The sequence below is a fragment of the Plecotus auritus genome, assembly GCF_963455305.1.
Source record: "Plecotus auritus genome assembly, chromosome: 3".
Lineage (NCBI taxonomy): Eukaryota > Metazoa > Chordata > Mammalia > Chiroptera > Vespertilionidae > Plecotus > Plecotus auritus.
Window position 1 is genome coordinate 222045791 of NC_137772.1, and position 20264 is coordinate 222066054.

Here is a 20264-nt window from a genome sequence, read left to right on the forward strand (position 1 = left end):
TACTTAAGCGTTAGTATAACTGGCCGGCCAACCCCGCTGTGCACTGGGCTCTGTGAAAAGGCCATTCCTCCTTGCCTGTTGGTATGAGGAATGCTGCAGAGTCCATCGTGAGCCAGGTCAACACACGCACTCTATCCAAATGTGTTCATGGTTTTTCCATAGTGTTTTTTAAATACAGACTTAAAATGTAAGCTTTTTCTTTTCAAATCACATAAGATTTCAGTCAGCTTGGTAGCTCTTTTTATTGTATGTACCTTTGTATGTTAAACCCTGTAGTTGTGGCAAATTTCACCAATACTTATGAGAACGCAGGTCATCATAAAAGCCTCACATATCACAGTAAAGTTTTAGACATCATTAACTTGTGTACATTTTGGTGACCATTTTCCTAATTTCTAAAAGACTCGGCCTGTATGATTGTCACTAAATACATTGCTGGGCACAATAGCTACTTCTGAGCTAAGAAAATTGACTAGCTTGTAAAGCCAACATTTCATATAAAAAAATACAGAGGAAAAAAATAGAGAAGGTATTTTTTTAAAAAATATATTTTATTGATTTTTTTACAGAGAGGAAGGGGAAGGGATAGAGAGTTAGAAACATCGATCAGCTGCCTCCTGCACACTCCCCACTGGGGATGTGCCCGCAACCCAGGTACATGCCCTTGACCGGAATTGAACCTGGGACCTTCCAGTCCGCAGGCCGACACTCTATCCACTGAGCCAAACCGGTTAGGGCGAGAAGATATTTTTTGATAGAATACTGTTGACTTCTCTATAATAGTGACCACATCAGATATATCAAACGGCTTGGTGTAGCTTTAGAGACATTTGATAATGAAAACCTAAAATCTTCGGTGGAAGTGAGGTAGAATCTGTCTACTAGGCATAGAAAGGAGGGCTTGATTTTACAAAAACTAAAAATAGCAAGTTCCTTTTTTTTAAATGTATTTTTATTGATTTCAGAGAGGAAGGGAGAGATAGAAACATCAATGATGAGAAAGAATCATTGATCGGCTGCCTCCTGCACACCCCCTACTGGGGATCAAGCCCGCAACCCAGGCATATGCCCTTGACTGGAATCCAACCCCGGGCCCTTCAGTCCGCAGGCGGACACTATCCACTGAGCCAGACCAGCTAGGGCAGCAAGTTCCTTTTAATACTTCTTACCAAAAGAGATTAAAATTTAAAATGACCCTCACAAAGCAGCTTTGGACTTACTAAAACATGGAATATGGCAAGGACTTTAGCTACCAGAAACCCCACCATTCAGGGACCAGTCCATATGAATAATTAACATGTAATACAAGATTATTAGTTTGATAGTAAATGTCAGTGAGAACAGTCTTAGCAAAATATTCCTCAGACCAGCGGTTGCCAACCTTTCAGACCTCGCAGACCACCAGAAAGTGACCGCTGCTAGACCACTCGGCACCTTAGATCACTCAGCCATCCTGACCTTGCAGAATATTCTTAGCAAAATAAATGCTTCCTGTTTTTCTAGGAATGATTAGTAGCTAAGCTATTGACTACTACCATGGCCACAGAAAAGTTAGAGCTGAGTCATTTCACCTTATGGTGACACTTTGATTATTAAGACAGGAGAAAAAGAGATATTCAAGTTTTTAGAATTAGTATTTTCTTGTTTAAACAATTCTTTGGGAGATTTAAAATTTATGGTGAATCTTTGATTTTCTTTTTAGATAGACACAGATTTTTTATTGCCATTTCTACTTTATGTTCATAATCATTTTTATTTTTCAGTGCTTTCAAGTTTATTAATTTCCTTGTAGCATTCTCTTAATCTGTTTTAAATCATTAAGCCATCAAAATGTCTTTAGTATTCTAGAACTTAATGCCATTACAAAATTTTTTAAAATACCTTATCCCCACGATTTCAGGGATAAGATGACGGTGGTTCCTTCGGTTCATTGTACACATGCTTGGTATAAGCAATGGTATAGCTGTCTTCACTGATGATGTTCAGTGGGACATCTTCAACTAGACGAAATTGGTGGGTCATGGATGTTTGCAAATGATGTACTCATCCTACAGACCAGGGCTTTATTGAGCTTTGGGAATACAAAGAAGGACATGTGATGGGAAGACCGAATGAAAAATAACTAAAATGTAATTTGATGATGGACATTATCAGAGAGTTTTAAAGTGTTTTGAGGACATAGAGGTGGGCTTAGTTAATTTGAATGTGGAATGAGGAAGAAGGTTTGGGGGAAAACTTTCTTAGTGAGGACGACCCCTGAGCTGGGCCTTGAAGAGGCCAAGTGAAGGTGGTGTAGAAAGCTGCCTCATTCAGAGGGAACACAGTGTCAAGTATGGTGTGTGGTGTCTTTGCTGAAGGACTTTTCTCAGAAAGGAAGGGCCACACAGCCCCGCTTTCTATAGCATTTTGGAATAGTCTTAAAGTGCTCCAGTGAGTTGGTCCTCCAGAAACCAGGCAGTTAAGTTTCTTTATTAACTAGACTAAGAGTTGTACATTTGAACGGGAAGTTACAGGTGAGTAACGTTTGTTTTGGTGTCCCTGTAAAGATTTTTCTCTTATCCCCGTTCTTTTCATCTCGATCTATGATTGATTCATAATTATGGTCTCATCTAGCAAAGAAGGGACCAAGCAGACCCAAGACAGGGAAGGGTATTCAGATCTGGAGTAGGGTTCTCATGGAACTGGGCTGGGCTCATAATTGGTTGGCACTGATTTTATGATTGAACTAACCAGAGAACTAATATCATGTGTTGTTTCACAGTAATATTATTCGTAAGCCTGCATTTTTACTCAGTTGCCTTTCAAGATGGATCTTAATTTATAAGGCTTGAGAATAAATATGGTAAACTCAATCTTAAAGAAAGTTGAAATAAATCTTATATGGCCTGTGCCTTTCAATACAAAAAAAAAAAAAAAGAATGAAATGAGTGCCTTTTCTAACATTTGACTAAATTTAACCCTTTTGGTTTATGGAGTTAATCGGATTACGGGGTGGTAATGATATGGCTATGATTGAGTTTGAATAATATTCCTGAGCATTCCAAGATCAGGAACTTTTCAGGTATAAAATTCTGTGATTCAATGGAAAATAAGATATGATTCTTCTGAGGGATAGAAAATCTGGACTGTTTCTTATTTGCATGTTCTTATATTAACAAAAAGCCTTACTGTTGCATTATGTTTGCAGGGTGGCAATCATGGTTTGTTTGGAAATAGCACAGCACAATCGAGAGGTATGCACACACCAGTGCAGCCACTAAATTCTTCTCCTAGTCTCCGGGCGCAAGTGCCTCCCCAGTTTATTTCCCCCCAGGTAAGCAGTTGTGTGTTTCCACAATTCAAAAGTAAATCCCATTCGTGTGGTTGACTGGTTTTGTGGGCATAAAGGGAATAATAGTAGTCTTAAATTTGAAAAATCCAAATACCAAAGATCAAGATTTTTAAAACAAAATATCAATCTTTTTTATTGTATTGTACATACAAAGTAGATGTTTTTGCATGAAAAGCATTATGGTTATGTTTCTTTTACATCATATATTTTTCTAATACTGTATTGGTTTTTTAATTATATATGATTAAAACTGCTTTATAAATTCTGTTGTGTCAGTATTCAGAAGTGGGTTGCCCTCAAGGATTCACCCACAGATGAACCAGAAAATTGCCAGATTCTGATTTTTCTGCAAAGTTTTGAGGCGCTATCTGCTAAAATACAGACTAGGTGCTCTGGGGGGAGTTTTAGAACTAAAGAAGTCGCAGAGACTTGTTCCTGGAGCAGCTCTGTAAGGCAGTCTCTGGGAACCATGGGAACTTTCTGGGTCCATTTCTTAATAGGAGATAGGGAGTAAGTTTTTTGGGGGGTACAGGTGAGAGATTTGTGCCAATCTACCACATTCTGTCCCTGATACCTCTCAGGAACAAGTAAAAGCTGATAAGCTTGTGTAAGGGTTCAGTGTGTGACCTTAGTCTCCCTAGAATGTTACTTTAATGAACTAAGTTAGAGCAAGAGCTTTGAGTCCCATCCTACAAAAAGGGGTGAGGCAGCCGAAACCGGTTTGGCTCAGTGGATAGAGCGTCAGCCTGCGGACTGAAGGGTCCCGGGTTCGATTCCGGTCAAGGGCATGTACCTTGGTTGCGGGCACATCCCCAGTGGGAGGTGTGCAGGAGGCAGCTGATCGATGTTTCTCTCTCATCGATGTTTCTAGCTCTCTATCCCTCTCCCTTCCTCTCTGTGAAATATCAATAAAATATATTTTTTTAAAAAAAGGGAGGGTGAGGCAATTATTAGATCCAGCAAACTGGTTGTAAAAGGTCGGATTTTGTTTAGTTTTTTGAAATGTCTTTCAAGACTAAAGCTTAAAATGTTTATCTGAAACCATAATCTATAGATTTCAAATCCTGTTTTTGCCATTAAATCCGTATCTATCTTAGTAGAGGAAGAAATGTTCATTGTGTGGCCCCCTCTGAGTGTCTCTCATCCCCTTTATGCTCTCCTAAGTTCCAGTCATACTTCATGTCGCATACAATGGTGTGTCCTCCAGACAAATCTGTCCCTGACTTCCCCAGTACTTGCGGTGACAGTATCTTAATCCTTGGAGCACTTTCTAGTATGCCTTAGTATCGGATCAGCAGTCATTCATGGTTAGTGAATATCTGCAGTGTGCCAGATAGTGTGTTGACAATGCACATCTCTGCCTCCTGGAGTTGAAGAGTAGGCAGAAAGTGTGATAAATGTTGTATAGAAATGCTTAACAGAGTTTGGGGAGTTGGACAAGGCCTCACACTAGCAGTGACATTTAAGCTGGTTCTTGAAGCATGAGTCACAGTTTGCTGGGCACAGCCAGATTAATGGTGCCTTCTAAGCAGCAGGAGCAGCTTGTGTAAAAGACAGGAATATCTGGAAGAAAATGGCACGTTCAGGGAAATGCATTTAATTTGAATGATTAGTTTGAGCTTGTGGAAGCATATAGTTGCCGTCTAGAGTAGAATAGGAAGAAGCTAATCAGGAAGTTTGGAACCAAATTTGGAAAAACTTTGCATTGCTAAGGAGTTTAGACTTTGTCCTTGGTCTGCATGGTTTATAACCATTATTTGGGCTATTCCTTAAAAAATATTTGAGTTCCTAGGTCTCCCCCAGGATAGATACTGAGACAGAATCTTGGGTATTGGAACCTATTTACCCCCAGGTGATTTTGATGTGTACCCTAAAGTTTGGCTGCAACTGCTATAGATCATATACTATTGGGCAAGATTTACTTAGCCGAGTGACAGTGTAGGAAAATTTATGTTTTAGAAAGTTAACACTGACAGTAACAACATAGAGGACATGTTTGAATGGCAGAATTATTAGAGCAAAGGAGATCAGTCACGAGGCTAGTCCAGGAGTTCAGTGGCAGTGGGAATTAAAACCTTCTTGTGAAGGTCACCAAGGATCTTTGTGTTGTAGAATACAATGGTCTATTCTCTAGTTTCTTCTTATTCAGTGTATCAGCAGCATTTGACACAGTCGGTCACTCCCTCTTTTTTTTTTTTTTTTTTTACTGTTAAATTGTTTATTTTTATTATAATTTCTTATTTATCTCTTGTCTTATTTTCCAAAATAATAAACGGCAAGTAAACATTTACTCTCTGTCCAGTCACAATAAAAATTGCCTTTATTGCCCTGGCTGGTATGGCTCAGTGGATAGAGCGTTGGCCTGCAGACTGAGGGGTCCCAGATTCGGTTCCAGTCAAGGGCATGTGCCTGGGTTGTAGACTCGGTCGCCAGTGGGGGGCGTGCGGGAGGCGGCCGATCAATGATTCTCTCTCGTCATTGATGTTTCTCTCTATCCCTTCTTCTCTGAAATCAATAAAAAATATAAAATAATAATAAAAAGAAAAATAAATAAAAGAAATTTTTTTAATTGCCTTTATTTCTCATTACCATCTTTGCTCACTCTTCAACAGAAATAATATTCTGTGCTCTAAATTTTTTTTTTTTTTAAATATATTTTATTGATATTTTTACAGAGAGGAAGGGAGAGGGATAGAAAGCTAGAAACATCGATGAGAGAGAAACATCGATCAGCTGCCTCCTGCACACCCCCCACTGGGGATGTGCCTGCAGCCAAGGTACATGCCCTTGACCGGAATCGAACCCGGGACCCTTCAGTCCGCAGGCCGACGCTCTATCCACTGAGCCAAACCGGTTTCGGCCTGTGCTCTAAATTTAATACAATGTCCTGATGTACCTCACCTGACATCAAGCATGAAATAAGTAGGTAGCAATAGCCGGAGATACTTTTCTCTGGGGAATATTCAGTGTTATTAAGGAAAGAAGGGCATAGCACTTTGTACTAGGGACTCAACCAAGTATGTATGCTAGCAAAAAGGGGCTTAACTTGGGAAGTCATTTTTATTTATATTTTAAATCATTTTTTATTTTTCAATTACAGTTGACATACAATATTATGTTAGTTTTAGGTGTACACCCCAGTGATTAGACATTATATAACTTACTAAGTGATCATCCCAATAGATCTTGTACCCATCTGACACCATACATAGTTATTAGAATATTATTGACTGCTAGAAGCCCAGTGCCCAAAATTCATGCAAGGGGCTTGGCCCCCGCCGCCATGGTGGCTGCCTTGGTCCTCGCCCACCACAGCACGGCGGCAGGGGTCATCAGGTTAATTAGCATAATACGCTTTTATTATTATAAATATTCCCTATGCTGTACTTTACATTCCCATGACCGTTCTGTTACTTCCAATTTGTATTGCTTAATCCCTTCACCCTTTTCACCTAATCCCCTATCCTCCCCCAAATCGTTTTCTGTATCTATAAGTCTGTTTCTGTTCTGATTGTTTGTTTTTTAGATTCAGTTGTTGATAGATATGTACTTACTGCCATTTTATTGTTTATATCTTTATCTTTTTTCTTCTTCCTACAGAAGACCCCTTAACATTTCATGTACTACTGGTTTGGTGGTAATAAACTTCTTTAGCTATTTTTTTTTGGGGGGGGGATAAGCTCTTTATATGTCCTTCAATTCTAAATGGTAGCTTTGCTGAGTAGAGTAATCTTGGTTGTAGGTCCTTTTCATCATTTTGAATATTTTTTGCCAATCCCTTCTGTCCTGCAAAGTTTCTGTTAAAAAATCAACTTACAGTCTAATGTGAGCTCCCTTGTAGGTAACTAACTGCTTTTCTCTTGATGCTTTTAAGATTCTCTCTTAGTCTTTAACCTATGTATTTTAATTATGATGTGTCTTGGTGTGGGCCTCTGAGTTCATCTTGTTCTCTCAAGTTCATCTACTAAGTTCATTGAGCATCCTTATAACCAATGTTTTGGACTCTGCATCTAGTACATTGCTTATCTCCATTTTTATTTAGTTCTTTTTCTGGAGTTTTGTTCTGTTCTTTCTTTTGGGACATGTGTCTTTATCTCCTCATTTTGGCAGCTTCCCTGTGTTTGTTTCTATATATTCAGCAGAGTTGCTACACTTCCTGGGCTTGGTAAAGTGGCCTAATGTAGTAGGTGTCCTGTAGGGTCCAGTGGCACAGCCTCCCTGTCATCTGAGCTGGGCACTCCAAGTTCTTCCCCCTCCACCCCCCCACTGTGTGAGCTTTGTACACTCTCCTGTTGTAGTTGAACCTTGATTGCTGTTGGCACATCAATGGGATCATCTGTGCAAGAGCCCACCCCACAGAGCAGGACTTACTTCAGCCGGGCTCTGGTGCCTGCTGAGTCCACCCCTTGAGTGTGTCGCTTGTGGAGGTGGTTCGGAGGTGGTGCTTCATCGTGGTCTGAAGCTTTTCCCCAGGTACTGTGGGTCTGGGGCCTCCCAGAAGGCATAAGCCAAGGTTATCCACAACCTATGTTCTGCCAGGGGCCACTTGGCCTGAGCTACAAAGTGATCTGCAGATGGCTGCTACCTGTGCTAGACTTGGAGGTACCCAGTAAAGGCCAAGCTGCAAACCAAGGCTTGCTGCCCTAGTGCCAGGATTGGGGCCACTTAGAGGTACGGGGCACGCTAAAGTGAGATGCTGCTTGTTTGAGAGGTTTTAGGAAAGTCTGAAGCATGAGCCAAGACAGGCCATTCAAATGCAAAAGCCACTGGAAATAGTGTGGGTGGGCTCAGCAAATTGATGGGGTGGTGTCTCAGGGAATCACCAGGGCAGAGCAAACAGTGATAGCCAGGTTGAGGAGGCTCAGATATGGCACCCACCTACTAGCTCTTTGCGGGAAGGGCTTGGAAAGAGAAATGTGGCCTCTGCCAGCATTTCTGTCTGGGAGAAAGCTGCCCCACCAGCCCTCTCCCAATGCCAGACACTTCATTTCCTCCCCGTATATTCCTGGTGCCTTCCAAGTTGCTGCCCCAGCACTGGAACTCAGAGCACTCCCTCCTTTTTTGAAACACTTAATTCATTTGGCTTTCAGACTCCTTCTATATTGGTTCTCCAGCTACCTCTTCTCCATCTCCTTTATAAGTTTCTTCTCACTCTTTAACCTTTAAACATCAGAGTGCCCCTTTCTCAAACTTCGAACCTCCTTTCACCATCTACAGTGACTGCTAGGTGATCTCACCCAGTGGAATGGCTTGAAATACTTACGAGTTCCAAAATTGTGTCTTTAGCATAGATCCCTCTTCTTAACTCCACAGACTTCTGGGGCTCTCTATTAGGATGTCTTTGGCATCTCAGATTAACATGTCCAAAACAGAGCTTCTGACTTCACCCCACACTCCCCTCAAAAACATCCTCTTCCTCCAAGTAAACGGTACTCTCATTCTGCAAGTGTTCAGGTCACAGACCTGAGACCTAATTGTCCATCTTCTCACAGTGCACATCCAGTCCGTCAACAAATCCTTCCCTCACAACTTTATCCAGAATGTGACCAATTCTTACCACTTCCTCTAATATGACCCGTGGCCAAGTCACCGCCATTTCTCTCCTAGAAATGGCCTCCTGACTTCTAAAACTGCGCTGTGTGATGCAGCCATTAGCCACCTGAGCACTTGAAATAAGACTAGTCAAATGCAAGAACTAAATTTTTAATTTTAATTAATTTAAATAGCCACCACTAGTCAGTGGCTACTATATGGACAGTACAGATATAGAACGTTTATATCAATGTAGAAAGTTAAGGTAAATCAAGTTACTATTCAACTGGGTATCAGTCCTCTTATTGCTCTCTCTCACTAAGAACACAAAGCCAACTCTTAACTGGGGTCTTTAGGCTCTTGGTGATATCCCCACCTCTATCTGCCACGCCCATTTGTTCAGGCCTCTCCTTCCAGCAGGCCCCAGCACACTGAGCATGTTCCTGGATCGATCTCCCAGATTGTCACATGACTTCATCTTTATTTCCTTTGGATCTGTGCTTCAGTGCCCCCTTATCAGAGGGGCTTTCTCAGGCCACCACCACCCACTGTTACTCTCTCTCCCCTGAGCATGGATTTTGATTGAGCTCAGTAAATTTATGTCAAGTCATGGGAAGATGCATTTCTGAATGATTTAGGAAATGGAATTGTTAGGAAAGCACAATTAAATTCATCTAGGAGACGTAGTTAAGGCTGCAAATTTCGTTATGACCAAAGTATGTGTTCTACTTGGAAAATAAAAATACTTGTGTTCTCCTACATTTTTGAAATTTGTTTATTTAGCAAAATGTGATTAACATAAGGGCAGTCAGTATTTAATGTACACATAGAAAGAAGACATTGAAACTAATCTTTACGATTTGTTACTACAAATGTTCCAGGCCTTGGGTTTTTCTACCTTAGATATTCAGCAAGTAACATATTCTAGCAAGCTTTTGTCTTGCTTTTAAATTGCTGTCATTTTGCACCTGCAGTGCTTCGTTTGCTGCCATATTGGCTCCAACTAGATCTTCACTTTCTCCAACCCAGCTAGAAATTGATGGCTTTCAAGCCAGAGTAATTAACTCCCTGCTATGGGAATGTGCAGACCTGCACTTTAATTACTCTGCAACCCAGGTACAAATAGCCACTTGCCAGGAGCTAGTCATGCTTCTCTCTGGTCCTTCTGTATCATCAGAGAAGGGCTGTACACGTGCAATCTGAAGAAGGGAACGGTTGAGCAAAGCTAGATAGCAAGTCCTCAAAGTGTAACTTTTATAGTCCTTGTAACTGCCAACTTGTGAAACCTGTGAGATGCTGGCATTTAAATTAAATTATAAAATGATCTTGTGTTAGCGTTTCTTTACTTTGTAGTCTTTGTGTCTGTCCATCCTTAAACAATATATTGTTTCATTTTGCCTTTTTTGCACTTTATGTAATGAAACCATACAGCGTATAGCTTTCTCTGACTATTTTTACTTGGCAATGTTTCTGAGATTTTCCCACGTTGATTTGAGCAGTTGCACTTCATATAGTATTTCATGGCATGAATACACCATCATATATTTACCAATTCTATCAGTAGACATTTGGGCTGTTTCCAGATTTTTGCTATTATGGGCAGTGTTGTTATGGATATTCTTATATTTCTCTCCTAGGATGAATTTCTTTAGGTTACTGCAATGCCATGGGCATGTTTACTTGGAATGGTAGTTTCTTTTGCTAATTTTGAGTAGTAGGAATAGTAAGGGGAGGAAGTAATAGTCTCTTGGCAAGGGAAGGCATACATTCTCAAGAGAAATGCGTTGATCAGGAGACTAGCTGATTTGTTCAGTAGAACTTTTAAAACTGACTGAAGAAGTGGGGAGAAATGAAAGTTCAGACAATGGCTTTTTATTTTGGAGGCCAGTAGATTGGGAAACAAGTGGAGGGGATTTCCCATGAATCATAGAAAAAAGCCTTGCTTGGAAAAGAAGTTAGAAACAGTGGTCGAGAATAGCACTGTCCAAGAGAAATATAAGTGAGCCACATAATGTAATGTGAAGGTTTTAGTAGCCACATTTAAAAAGATAAAAAGAGCCCAGCCAGGTGGCTCAGTTGGTTGTCATCCATCCATGTACCAAAATGATTGCGGGTCCCAGTCAGAGCACATACCTACATTGTGGGTTCAAACCCTGGTTGGAGTGCATTTGGGAATCAACCAATTGATGTTACTCTCTAATGTCAATGTTTCTCTCTCACCGCCACCACCCCCACCTCTCTCTCCCGATCCCTCTCTCCAAAATCAGTAAAAATATTTGTTTAAAAAAAGAAAGAATCATAGCTTACTAACAAGTTTTGATTTAACTCACTAACAAGTTTTGATTTAACTCATTTTCTTCTTTGATTGGTAAAAAAAAAAAAAAATCTTGGATTATAAGAATGATACAGTTGGATCTCTATTTTGACCAGCCAATTGACAAGCTATCTCTTTGTTTCAGACAAGGTAGAAAAATGTAGGCTAAATGCTGAAACAGTTGTGTGGATTAGTAAATGACTGACTGACTATTCCCAAGCTGATCAGTTTCAGGTTGGAAAGGAGTTTTTGTTGCCAGTTTTTGTTGCTAGATTATCCTTAGCTCTGTCAAGTTCAACATTCTCATCGATGATCAGATAGGGAAACAAAAACTGGGAATCTATATACATAAAAGCCTAATATGCAAAGTGTCCCCTCTGGAGTTCAACTCACCAGGAGTTCGCTATGACGTGCACTGACCACCAGGGGGCCACATGGAGCGAAGGAAGGCCCCAGCTGGCAGCCGGCAGCCACTAGGGACTCTACCCATGCACAAATTTCGTGCACTGGGCCTCTAGTAAGTAGAATAATAAGACAGAAAATAATTTGATGGAGTGACTCTTAATAAGTTAAAATAGAGTGTTCACTTAATAGGTATTTATCAAGCATCTACTATGTGCCATGCACATAAAGATAAATGTAAGGTCCTAAGATCAAATCATCCTATCTAATAAAGAGGGAATATGCTAACTAACCATCACACCCTCACAAAGATGGCAGCACCCACAGCTAATAAGGAGGGAATATGCTAATTGACTGCCACGCCCTCAAAGATGGCGGCACCCGCAGCCACAAGATGGTGGCACCCAGTCCCCTCAGCCCCACCGGGGCGGCAGGCGTGCAGCACAGCCCGGCCCACTCCCAGGCGTGTCCGGCCACTCCGCGCGCCTGCCTCCAGAGTCCCCCAGTCCCCCAGCCGCTCAGGGCCAGCCCGAGGCACAGGCAAGCCTTGGATGGCGGCTGCCCAGCCGCCCAAGGCTTATGCTGCTGGCAGTGGCAGCAGCAGAGGTGTGATTGGGGTGTTGCCTTCCCCTGATCGCTGGGTCGCCTCCCACCCCTGAGGGCTCCCGGACTGTGAGAGGGGGTAGGCCAGGCTGAGGGAACCCCCTCCAGTTCATGAATTTTCATGCACCAGGACTCCAGTAAATTAATAAAATTTCAAAACCTAGCTGCTTAAATATTATATAGGGGAGCAAAACATATTACAATATTGTAAATTTTATTTTTAAATATTGAGATTTTAATTGACAATAAGCTTATATATGCAATCATCAGAGAAACTGAGATCTTAGGCATCGTTAACAAAAGCATGGCTTTTAACAGAAGGGTTAGTGGTGGCCAGGTCTACTGAGTACTAGACTATTCTAGGAAATGGCTTTCTGTTGTGGGCTCTGCACTGAGAAATTGAATGAGATACAAGTGGGGAAAAAAAACAAACAAAACACATTTAGCCTAAAGATGAGACACAAGAGAACTGTAATCATTGTCTCTAGACATTGAAAAACCATCCTGAAGAATAAGAGCATATATGGGGTGCATTTCTAAGCACTTGACATGGATTAACTCATAAAATTCTCAAGCAATCACTGAAGTTAATATTATTATTCCAATTTTGGAGGTAAGGAAAATGAAGCTCGGAAAGGTTAAATAAGTAACTTGCCCTGAGTCACACGCCTCAGAAATGGCAGACCTATGCAGCCTGCCTCCAGAACTAAATAAACTCTTGACCAGTGGTGCTTCTTGCCGCTCATGGAAGAGGGATTAAGTTTGTTGTCCTTGGCACCAGCTGATTCAGTGGGTTCAGTGAAAGAATGTGCAGAGAAACTCAGTTCCAGTCAGATAAAACACCTTAAATGAGCAGTCCGAATACAGGAGGGAGTCCTGTGTCTACCCCTGGAGGTTCCTGCAGCCTAGCCTAGCTCACTCCTGAGAACCATGGAGGAGGAACCAGCTGAGCCAGTCAGTGTCTTTTCTTTATAAGTTGATATATGTTTTTATTTGTATAACAAATATTTTCTTTCAAGCATTTATTAAGTAGCTTTATACGGTTTGATATATTTTGTTTTATGGCACATTTTGAGTAATAATTTCTCAGACAAACGTCATATTGTCATTAAAATTTTCTGATCTTGCCGATGTTTTTCTGATTGTAAAGTTTATCATTTTTGTTGTAAAAAAATTGCAAAGTCTAATAAAAGAATTTAAAAGCTCATACACTATCACCACTCAGATAACCATTGTTAACTCTTTGATGTAATTTTCCCAATCATGTAATATTTTTCAAGGAAAAAATTGACTCTTGTTTTAGATCTATTAAGATTATTTCCACGCAAGAATAATTCATTTTGATAAATTCTGACAGTTCAACTTTTTTGTTCTTTTTATTATGTTTTTGGCTAGGTTTCTGCCTCAGTGCTCAAGCAGTTTCCCAACAGTGGCCTGAATCCAGGTCTTTTCAATGTGGGGCCCCAGTTATCTCCTCAACAAATTGCCATGCTGAGCCAGCTTCCACAGATTCCCCAGTTTCAGTTGGTAAGTAGCAGATTTTCCTCCTGTAAGTAAAAGGGCTATGTACTTTTTCTTTAACTTGATTTGCTACATTTTATGTGCGCTCATCTTGGGGGTAAAAAAGACCAATAGACCAAGAACTTGGTGGTACTTTCCTCGTGGACCCTTGATTCAGGAAGCTTAGGGCCTCTCTCTTTCTTCCCTGTAGGCATGTCAGCTTCTCTTGCAGCAGCAGCAGCAGCAACAGCAGCAGTTGTTACAGAACCAGAGAAAGATTTCTCAAGCTGTGCGCCAGCAGCAAGAGCAGCAGGTACATGGGATTGCAAGGGTCCCTCTCTAGTGCTTTTTGTAAGGAGTGCATTTCTACGAAACCTCTTTGATAGCAAAAACGAATCATATGTCATCTTTTCCTGTGAAGTTCGGGACATTGCCTTACCGTGTGTCTCTTCTCCCTTGGGCCTCCTTGCTCTGGACTGCCCGCCTCCAGCTGGCTCGAATGGTGAGTGCACTGCAACAGCAGCAGCAGCAGCAGAGGCAGCCGAGCATGAAGCATTCCCCGTCTCATCCCGTCGGGCCCAAGCCACATCTGGACAACATGGTACCCAACACTCTGAATGTGGGGCTCCCAGACCTTCAAACCAAAGGGCCAATACCTGGATATGGTTCCGGTAAGTTGTTAGTGATGAGAATTACCTTTTTTTTAAGCCTGTGGTAAGGATTGAACCTACATTACCCTCTGTTTTCATAACAGCCATGCAAAGTGTGTATAGTCTTATCTCTGTCTTACGGATGAGAGGTATCTGAGTTATCAACATCTGAGAGTTTCTGTAGGTTTCAGAAGCTTACCACACAGTGAGTAAATAGCAAAGACAGGGCTCCAACTTCTGACCAAAAAGCAGTCTTATTATATGGATAAATGGCAGTCTCCTTCCCCAGAAGTAGGAATTTTTAAAAACTGGTTTAAATGTTTGTATATGCTGTGAGTGCTACAGGTACCTGAGGTTATAACATGTTAAAATATATACAAGTTGAGGTGTTTAACTTGACTGATAAAATTACCTTCTCTTGAAAAAATAGAGAACTAAAATTAAATTTATAAGGCAAACTGATAAAATTCTTCTGATATTTGTATTTCATCTGATTTAAATAGAATTAGCACAAGTAAGGTTACACCTTTGACATTCATAAAGAATTTCTTGGCAGGCAAATCGTAGCTCTTTCAGAACTGAGGAACATGTTGTAAGCAGAATCCAATCAGTGAGGCAACAGTGATTTAAAAATAAATTTCAAAAATTAAAAACGTAGCACACACCACAGCGGATTTCTTCTCAGACTCACATTTAGATTTTATCTTGGTAAAGAAGGTACTCTACTATGCAAACTCAAAAGCAGGGAAACCTGAAATCCATGCTCCTAGGTGGCAGGGTGACCCTGGACAAGTGACCTTGCTCTCCGTGCTCTAGTCTGTGAGGCACCTACTTATATATGTTTTTATTTCTTTCAGAGAGAGGAAGGGAGAGGGGAAGAGAGAGAGAGAGAAACATCAGTGATGAGAGAGAATCATCTATTGGCTGCCTCCTGCACACCCGCTACTGGGGATCCAGCCTAGGTGTGTGCCCTGACCAGGAATTGAACCGGGACTTCCTGGTTCATGGGGTAACGCTCAACCACTAGCAACACTGGCCAGTCTCAATTATACTCTTTCTTAAAAATGACCCACCTGAGAACTGACTTAAATTCTATATATCCTTTCTACCACTTGACACAGAAGGGCAGACTCTCCACCATCCCATATCTTACTAGGGCATGCTCATCTGAGTATAGAACACCGGTTACCAGCAAGGAGGAAGCCTCCCATAATAACTAGTGAAGGTGTCATTATCTCCTGGGTTTCCAGTCTGCTGCTTCATCATGATTTCTGTTAAGGCTGAAGCTTGACATAAGAACCTGGGTGTTTCGGTATGTGTTGAGTTCTGAATTTAGACACCATATGCCAGGGGTAGGGAACCTTTTTTTCTGCCAAGGACCATTTGGATATTTATAACATCATTCGCAGGCCATACAAAATTATCAACTTAAAAATTAGACTGCTATATTTGGTCAAACATTTAATTAACTCACCCCTAATGCCTTGGCAGAGTCAGACCAAATGATTCCACAGGCTGGACTTTCCCCACCCCTGCCGTATGCTGTAATAAAGCAGGACAACTTTGCTTCCATTTCTTTTTATCAAAGAATACGTAGTTCTCAAAGTAGAGTCCAGGCAATTCAAAGCAAAGAGCATTTGCGAAGTGCAAGCAGCTTTTCCACATATTTAAGTGACATGGTTCTTTTCAGATCTTCTCAGTATTCATCCCTAGAGCATGTCTCAAGTTGAAAGAAAGGCACCTTCAAACAGCTTGAACATACAGGTTACTGACAGTACTCTTAAAACACGTTTTCAGCCTGGCCTTTGTGGTTCAATGGGTTGGGCACTGTCCTGTGCACCAACAGGTTTCTGATTCGATTCCAGGTCAGGACACATGCCCAGGTTGCAGGCTCGATCCTAGGTTGGGGGTGTGGAAGAGGCAGCCAAGCAATATTTCTCTCACATTGATGTTTCTCTCTCTCCCTCTTCTCTCTCCCTCTCCCTTCGTCTCTCTCTAAAAATCAGTAAAAATATTTTTTTAAAAAACACGTGTTTTCACAATGCATTAGGTAAAGCCTGTGGATAAACTTTATTACATGATTTTCTTAGTCTGGGTATATATTAGTAAGACCTAAATCATGATGTATTTAGCTCAGTGACAATCAGTCTTTAGAACAGCTTTAATATTTTCTGCCTCCTATTAAAAAGTAAAATTATACTTTGACTTTGAATCTGTTTTAAGCACATACACCTTTCTTATTTATTAAGAATATTGAAAAATTTTATCATGATGCCTTGTTAGATTAATGGTGTTATTTGTGATTATTGTTTTTGTCTTAACTATTCCTAATGGCTAAAGGATCAGAGTTCAATATACACACACATGTGCATTTATAAAAAAAAGTTTGTTTTATATCATATTCCTGTTTCATAAGTAACTTATACATTTAACTATGTATTGAAATCCTATTGAAGCGAGGAGCAAGAACATACTGACTTATTAACCTGTTTACATTTGATAACTTATTAAACAACTAGAGGCCCAGTGCATGAATTCGTGCACGTGTGGGGTCCAGCCGGCCCACCCCCATCGGAACAATCAGGACTGAAATGGCCAAAGGGAGGGGCCGCAGGAGGTTGGCGGCCAGCCCCACCCCCCCATCAGGACGGTTGGCAGGCCGCAGTGCGCATCATAGCGACCGGTCATTCCAGTTGTTTCAGTCGCTTGGCTTTTATATATATAGATAGCTAAATTAATTTTATTAGGACTTTATCATATTAATTGTAATCTGACCAGTTTCAATCTTCCTTACAGGATACATTTTGTATAATTTTTCTTAATGTAAACTACATTACATTATTTATTTAAATTTAAATACTTATATATTGAAAAATATATTTTGAGACTCAAAGTAAGTCTGATTTGGCTGCCTGTTTTGAATAAATCTGTAGCTATAAATTTTGATAAAAATATATTTCAGGCTTATACAGAGATTAAATTTTTTTTTCAAAAAAGATTATATGGCAAAGATGTAACAAAATGAATAGTATTTTAATCTTTCTAATGCTGAGTGTATCAACCTAAAAAAGATAACCTGTGGGTAAAAGTAGCAGGAATAATTAAAAGTATCTTAAGTCTTGATAAAGCTTCTTTTGGTGTATTTTCTCAAAATTAAAAAGTTAAAATGACTTTTGACGGCTTAACTAATTTTTAATTGATTGTTTCTGCAAAATAGATTTTTTTAAAATTCTCTGCTTATAGCAAAATTGAAAAATTAAATTGTCAGTTGATAATGACCTATCTAAAAGTTATGTTTTAGTATATATGTTATCAAACCCTGGGGTGGGGAAGGGGAGAAATATACTTTAAAAAGAATTCAAAGAAGTAAGTGATGTTATTTAAAAAAAGAGAAGTGATGTTATACCAAGACTTCTTCTTTTCCAATTTGCTTATTCATATAAAATTTATTGGTGCTTTATGTGTACAAAAATTTGTAAAAATAGGCATAAAGTAGCATGAATTTGATCTCATTTTTTTTTTTTTTTTTTAAATCTATTTTATTGATATTTCACAGAGAGGAAAGGAGAGGGATAGAGAGTTAGAAACATCGATGAGAGAGAAACATCGATCAGCTGCCTCCTGCACACCTCCCACTGGGGATGTGCCCGCAACCAAGGTACATGCCCTTGACCGGAATCGAACCCGGGACCCTTCAGTCCGCAGGCCGACGCTCTATCCACTGAGCCAAACCGGTTTCGGCTTGATCTCATTTTTTTAAAATATATTTTATTGAGTTTTTACATAGAGGAAGGGAGAGGGATAGAGATTTAGAAACATCGATGAGAGAGAAACATCGATCAGCTGCCTCCTGATACACACCTCCCGCAACCAAGGTACATGCCTTTGACCGGAATCGAACCTGGGACCCTTCAGTCCTCAGGCTGACGCTCTATCCACTGAGCCAAACCGGCTAGGGCTGATGTCATTTTAATAATAAGTCATAGTCATATTAACGCCAAAAACCCATTGAAACCTGTAAAGAATTTTTGTGAGTTTATTGAGCCAAACCATCGACATATGCCAGGAAGCAGAACCTCAATGATTTGAGATAATGCTCTGGAGAATGGCGGGTTACATCTGTATTTATACATTGCAATCAAAGGAAAGGGACGGAGGTGGGTTACGTGAAATCCATTGGTGACAGACTAGAGAGGTGGGAGAAAGCAAAGTGGAGAAACCCCTGGGATTGGATAAAAGGTAAAATGATAGACACATACTTAGGAGGGTGCAGGAAAAATTAACATGATAATGAAGGAATTTGTGGTATCTATCCCAGCACCCAGCACTTTAGGTTGTGCCCCAAGGGGTCCAGAAAAAGGGAAGTTACAAGTTACCCAGACATTTCAAAGGATATATTATTATAGATGCAAAAAGATAGATAGGCTCAGCTAAGGTAAAGGTTGACCTTGTCAGTGAAGATACTGGCCTAGGACGGAACTACCCACCATCACTGCTTTTAGTTAAAATTTCATTTCAGACCATCCTTTGTGGTCTCTGAGTTTGCAGGACCGCCATGCAGGCCTCCCCTGAGCTTGTCAGGTCAGCATGTGGCCCCTTTGGTCCACAGTCATTAGTAGCTAAACTAATTGTTAAAACAGTCATGCATCTTAATAGAAAATGCATTTCCAATAAAATCTTATTTTTTATGTTTAAAATGTATCAAAATTTGTAATATTTATGTGTGCATACCTAGTGAAAAGTAAAGTTATGAATATTACAGATTTTTAAAATAGCAAGAGAGTAATTTGTATCTATGAATGTCACAGTATCATGTACATGTGGACATGGATTAGAACTGTTGTGTTAAATGGGCAACTGTGGGTGATTTGTTTCTCTTGTAATGTGTTTATTATAATTATTACAAAAGCAGTAGTTTGTTTTTTAATCTACAATAGAAGGAGTAGCAGAAAATAGAGAACTACAAAGGGAGTGAGGGAGGGAACAATGAAGGACAAGTTCATTTGAGAGAGTTTCCTTCAGATGCTAAGCACTGAGCCAAGTGGTAGTGATGAACAGATGATGAATTAAGGTGCAGGGAAGCAGGAGAAAGGACAGATAAGATACACAAAGGGTTGTTTTTGTAAGAATGATAAGATAGCTAAAAGGGATATACTGGAGAAATGAGTCCCTGGGAAGGCAAGGGGCATGTCTTATCTCTCCGTACCTCAGTTGCTAACTTAGAACCTGGTGCAAATTAGGCTCTCCATAAATATTCATTAAACTGAACTAAATGGTTTGTTTTATTGGAGTTCAAGTGTTGGTGAGCTGGAGAACTGCAGGGAGGCCACTTGGTGGACTGAGCACGTTTGGTTTTAATGAAAGAGCAGTGTAATAAAGTCAGTGTTCTCCTGGGTTTAGAGGTATGACCGCTCATTAGTAGCCCAGAGATCACAAGTGGTGTGCTCCTCTGCTTTCTGTTAATGCAGCCACAGAGCACAGCGCCCAGACTCCCTCCCTCCAGAGTTGCTGAGTGCATTCTGTATCCTGATGTCATGCCAACACTGCATGACATCGAGAAAAAAAGAGTCGTTACAACCTTGCACTGACTTTTTTTTTCCCTCTCAATGGTTTTGGGTTTGTAGGGTGAACCTTTCAAGGCAGTTTCATCTTCTGTCCTTCCTATCACCCCTTTAATTTTTTTCCTTACCAAACCTTGTTATTTAGTTATGTCGCTGCTATATTTTGGTGGCATTTGATCCCCAAGTTTCTAATGAGAATGATGCCCACTTTGCTTAAGGTTCAGATGGACTCCTGAAACTCTCCCCTCTCCTACGATTCATAATTCTTACTAATTTTCTACACTTCATGTGTCACAAAAGAATTCTAAACAGCTAAAATTTAACACCTTTAATTCACTATGAGTTTTAGAGAAATTTTAGAGCAACGTTAA

The 20264-nt window shown here is 40.3% G+C and overlaps 1 protein-coding gene across 4 annotated transcripts in view; it reads left to right on the forward strand.

The window, feature by feature from the left end:
• TNRC6B (trinucleotide repeat containing adaptor 6B) overlaps positions 1–20264 on the forward strand; it is a 202723-nt gene that overhangs the window by 165379 nt on the left and 17080 nt on the right. For all 4 annotated transcript variants that reach the window (XM_080659686.1, XM_080659688.1, XM_080659687.1 and 1 more), the window contains 4 exons: positions 3188–3313; positions 13578–13709; positions 13894–13995; positions 14173–14353. In XM_080659686.1, coding sequence (XP_080515812.1) covers positions 3188–3313; positions 13578–13709; positions 13894–13995; positions 14173–14353 — 541 coding nt within the window. The remainder of the gene's footprint in view (positions 1–3187; positions 3314–13577; positions 13710–13893; positions 13996–14172; positions 14354–20264) is intronic.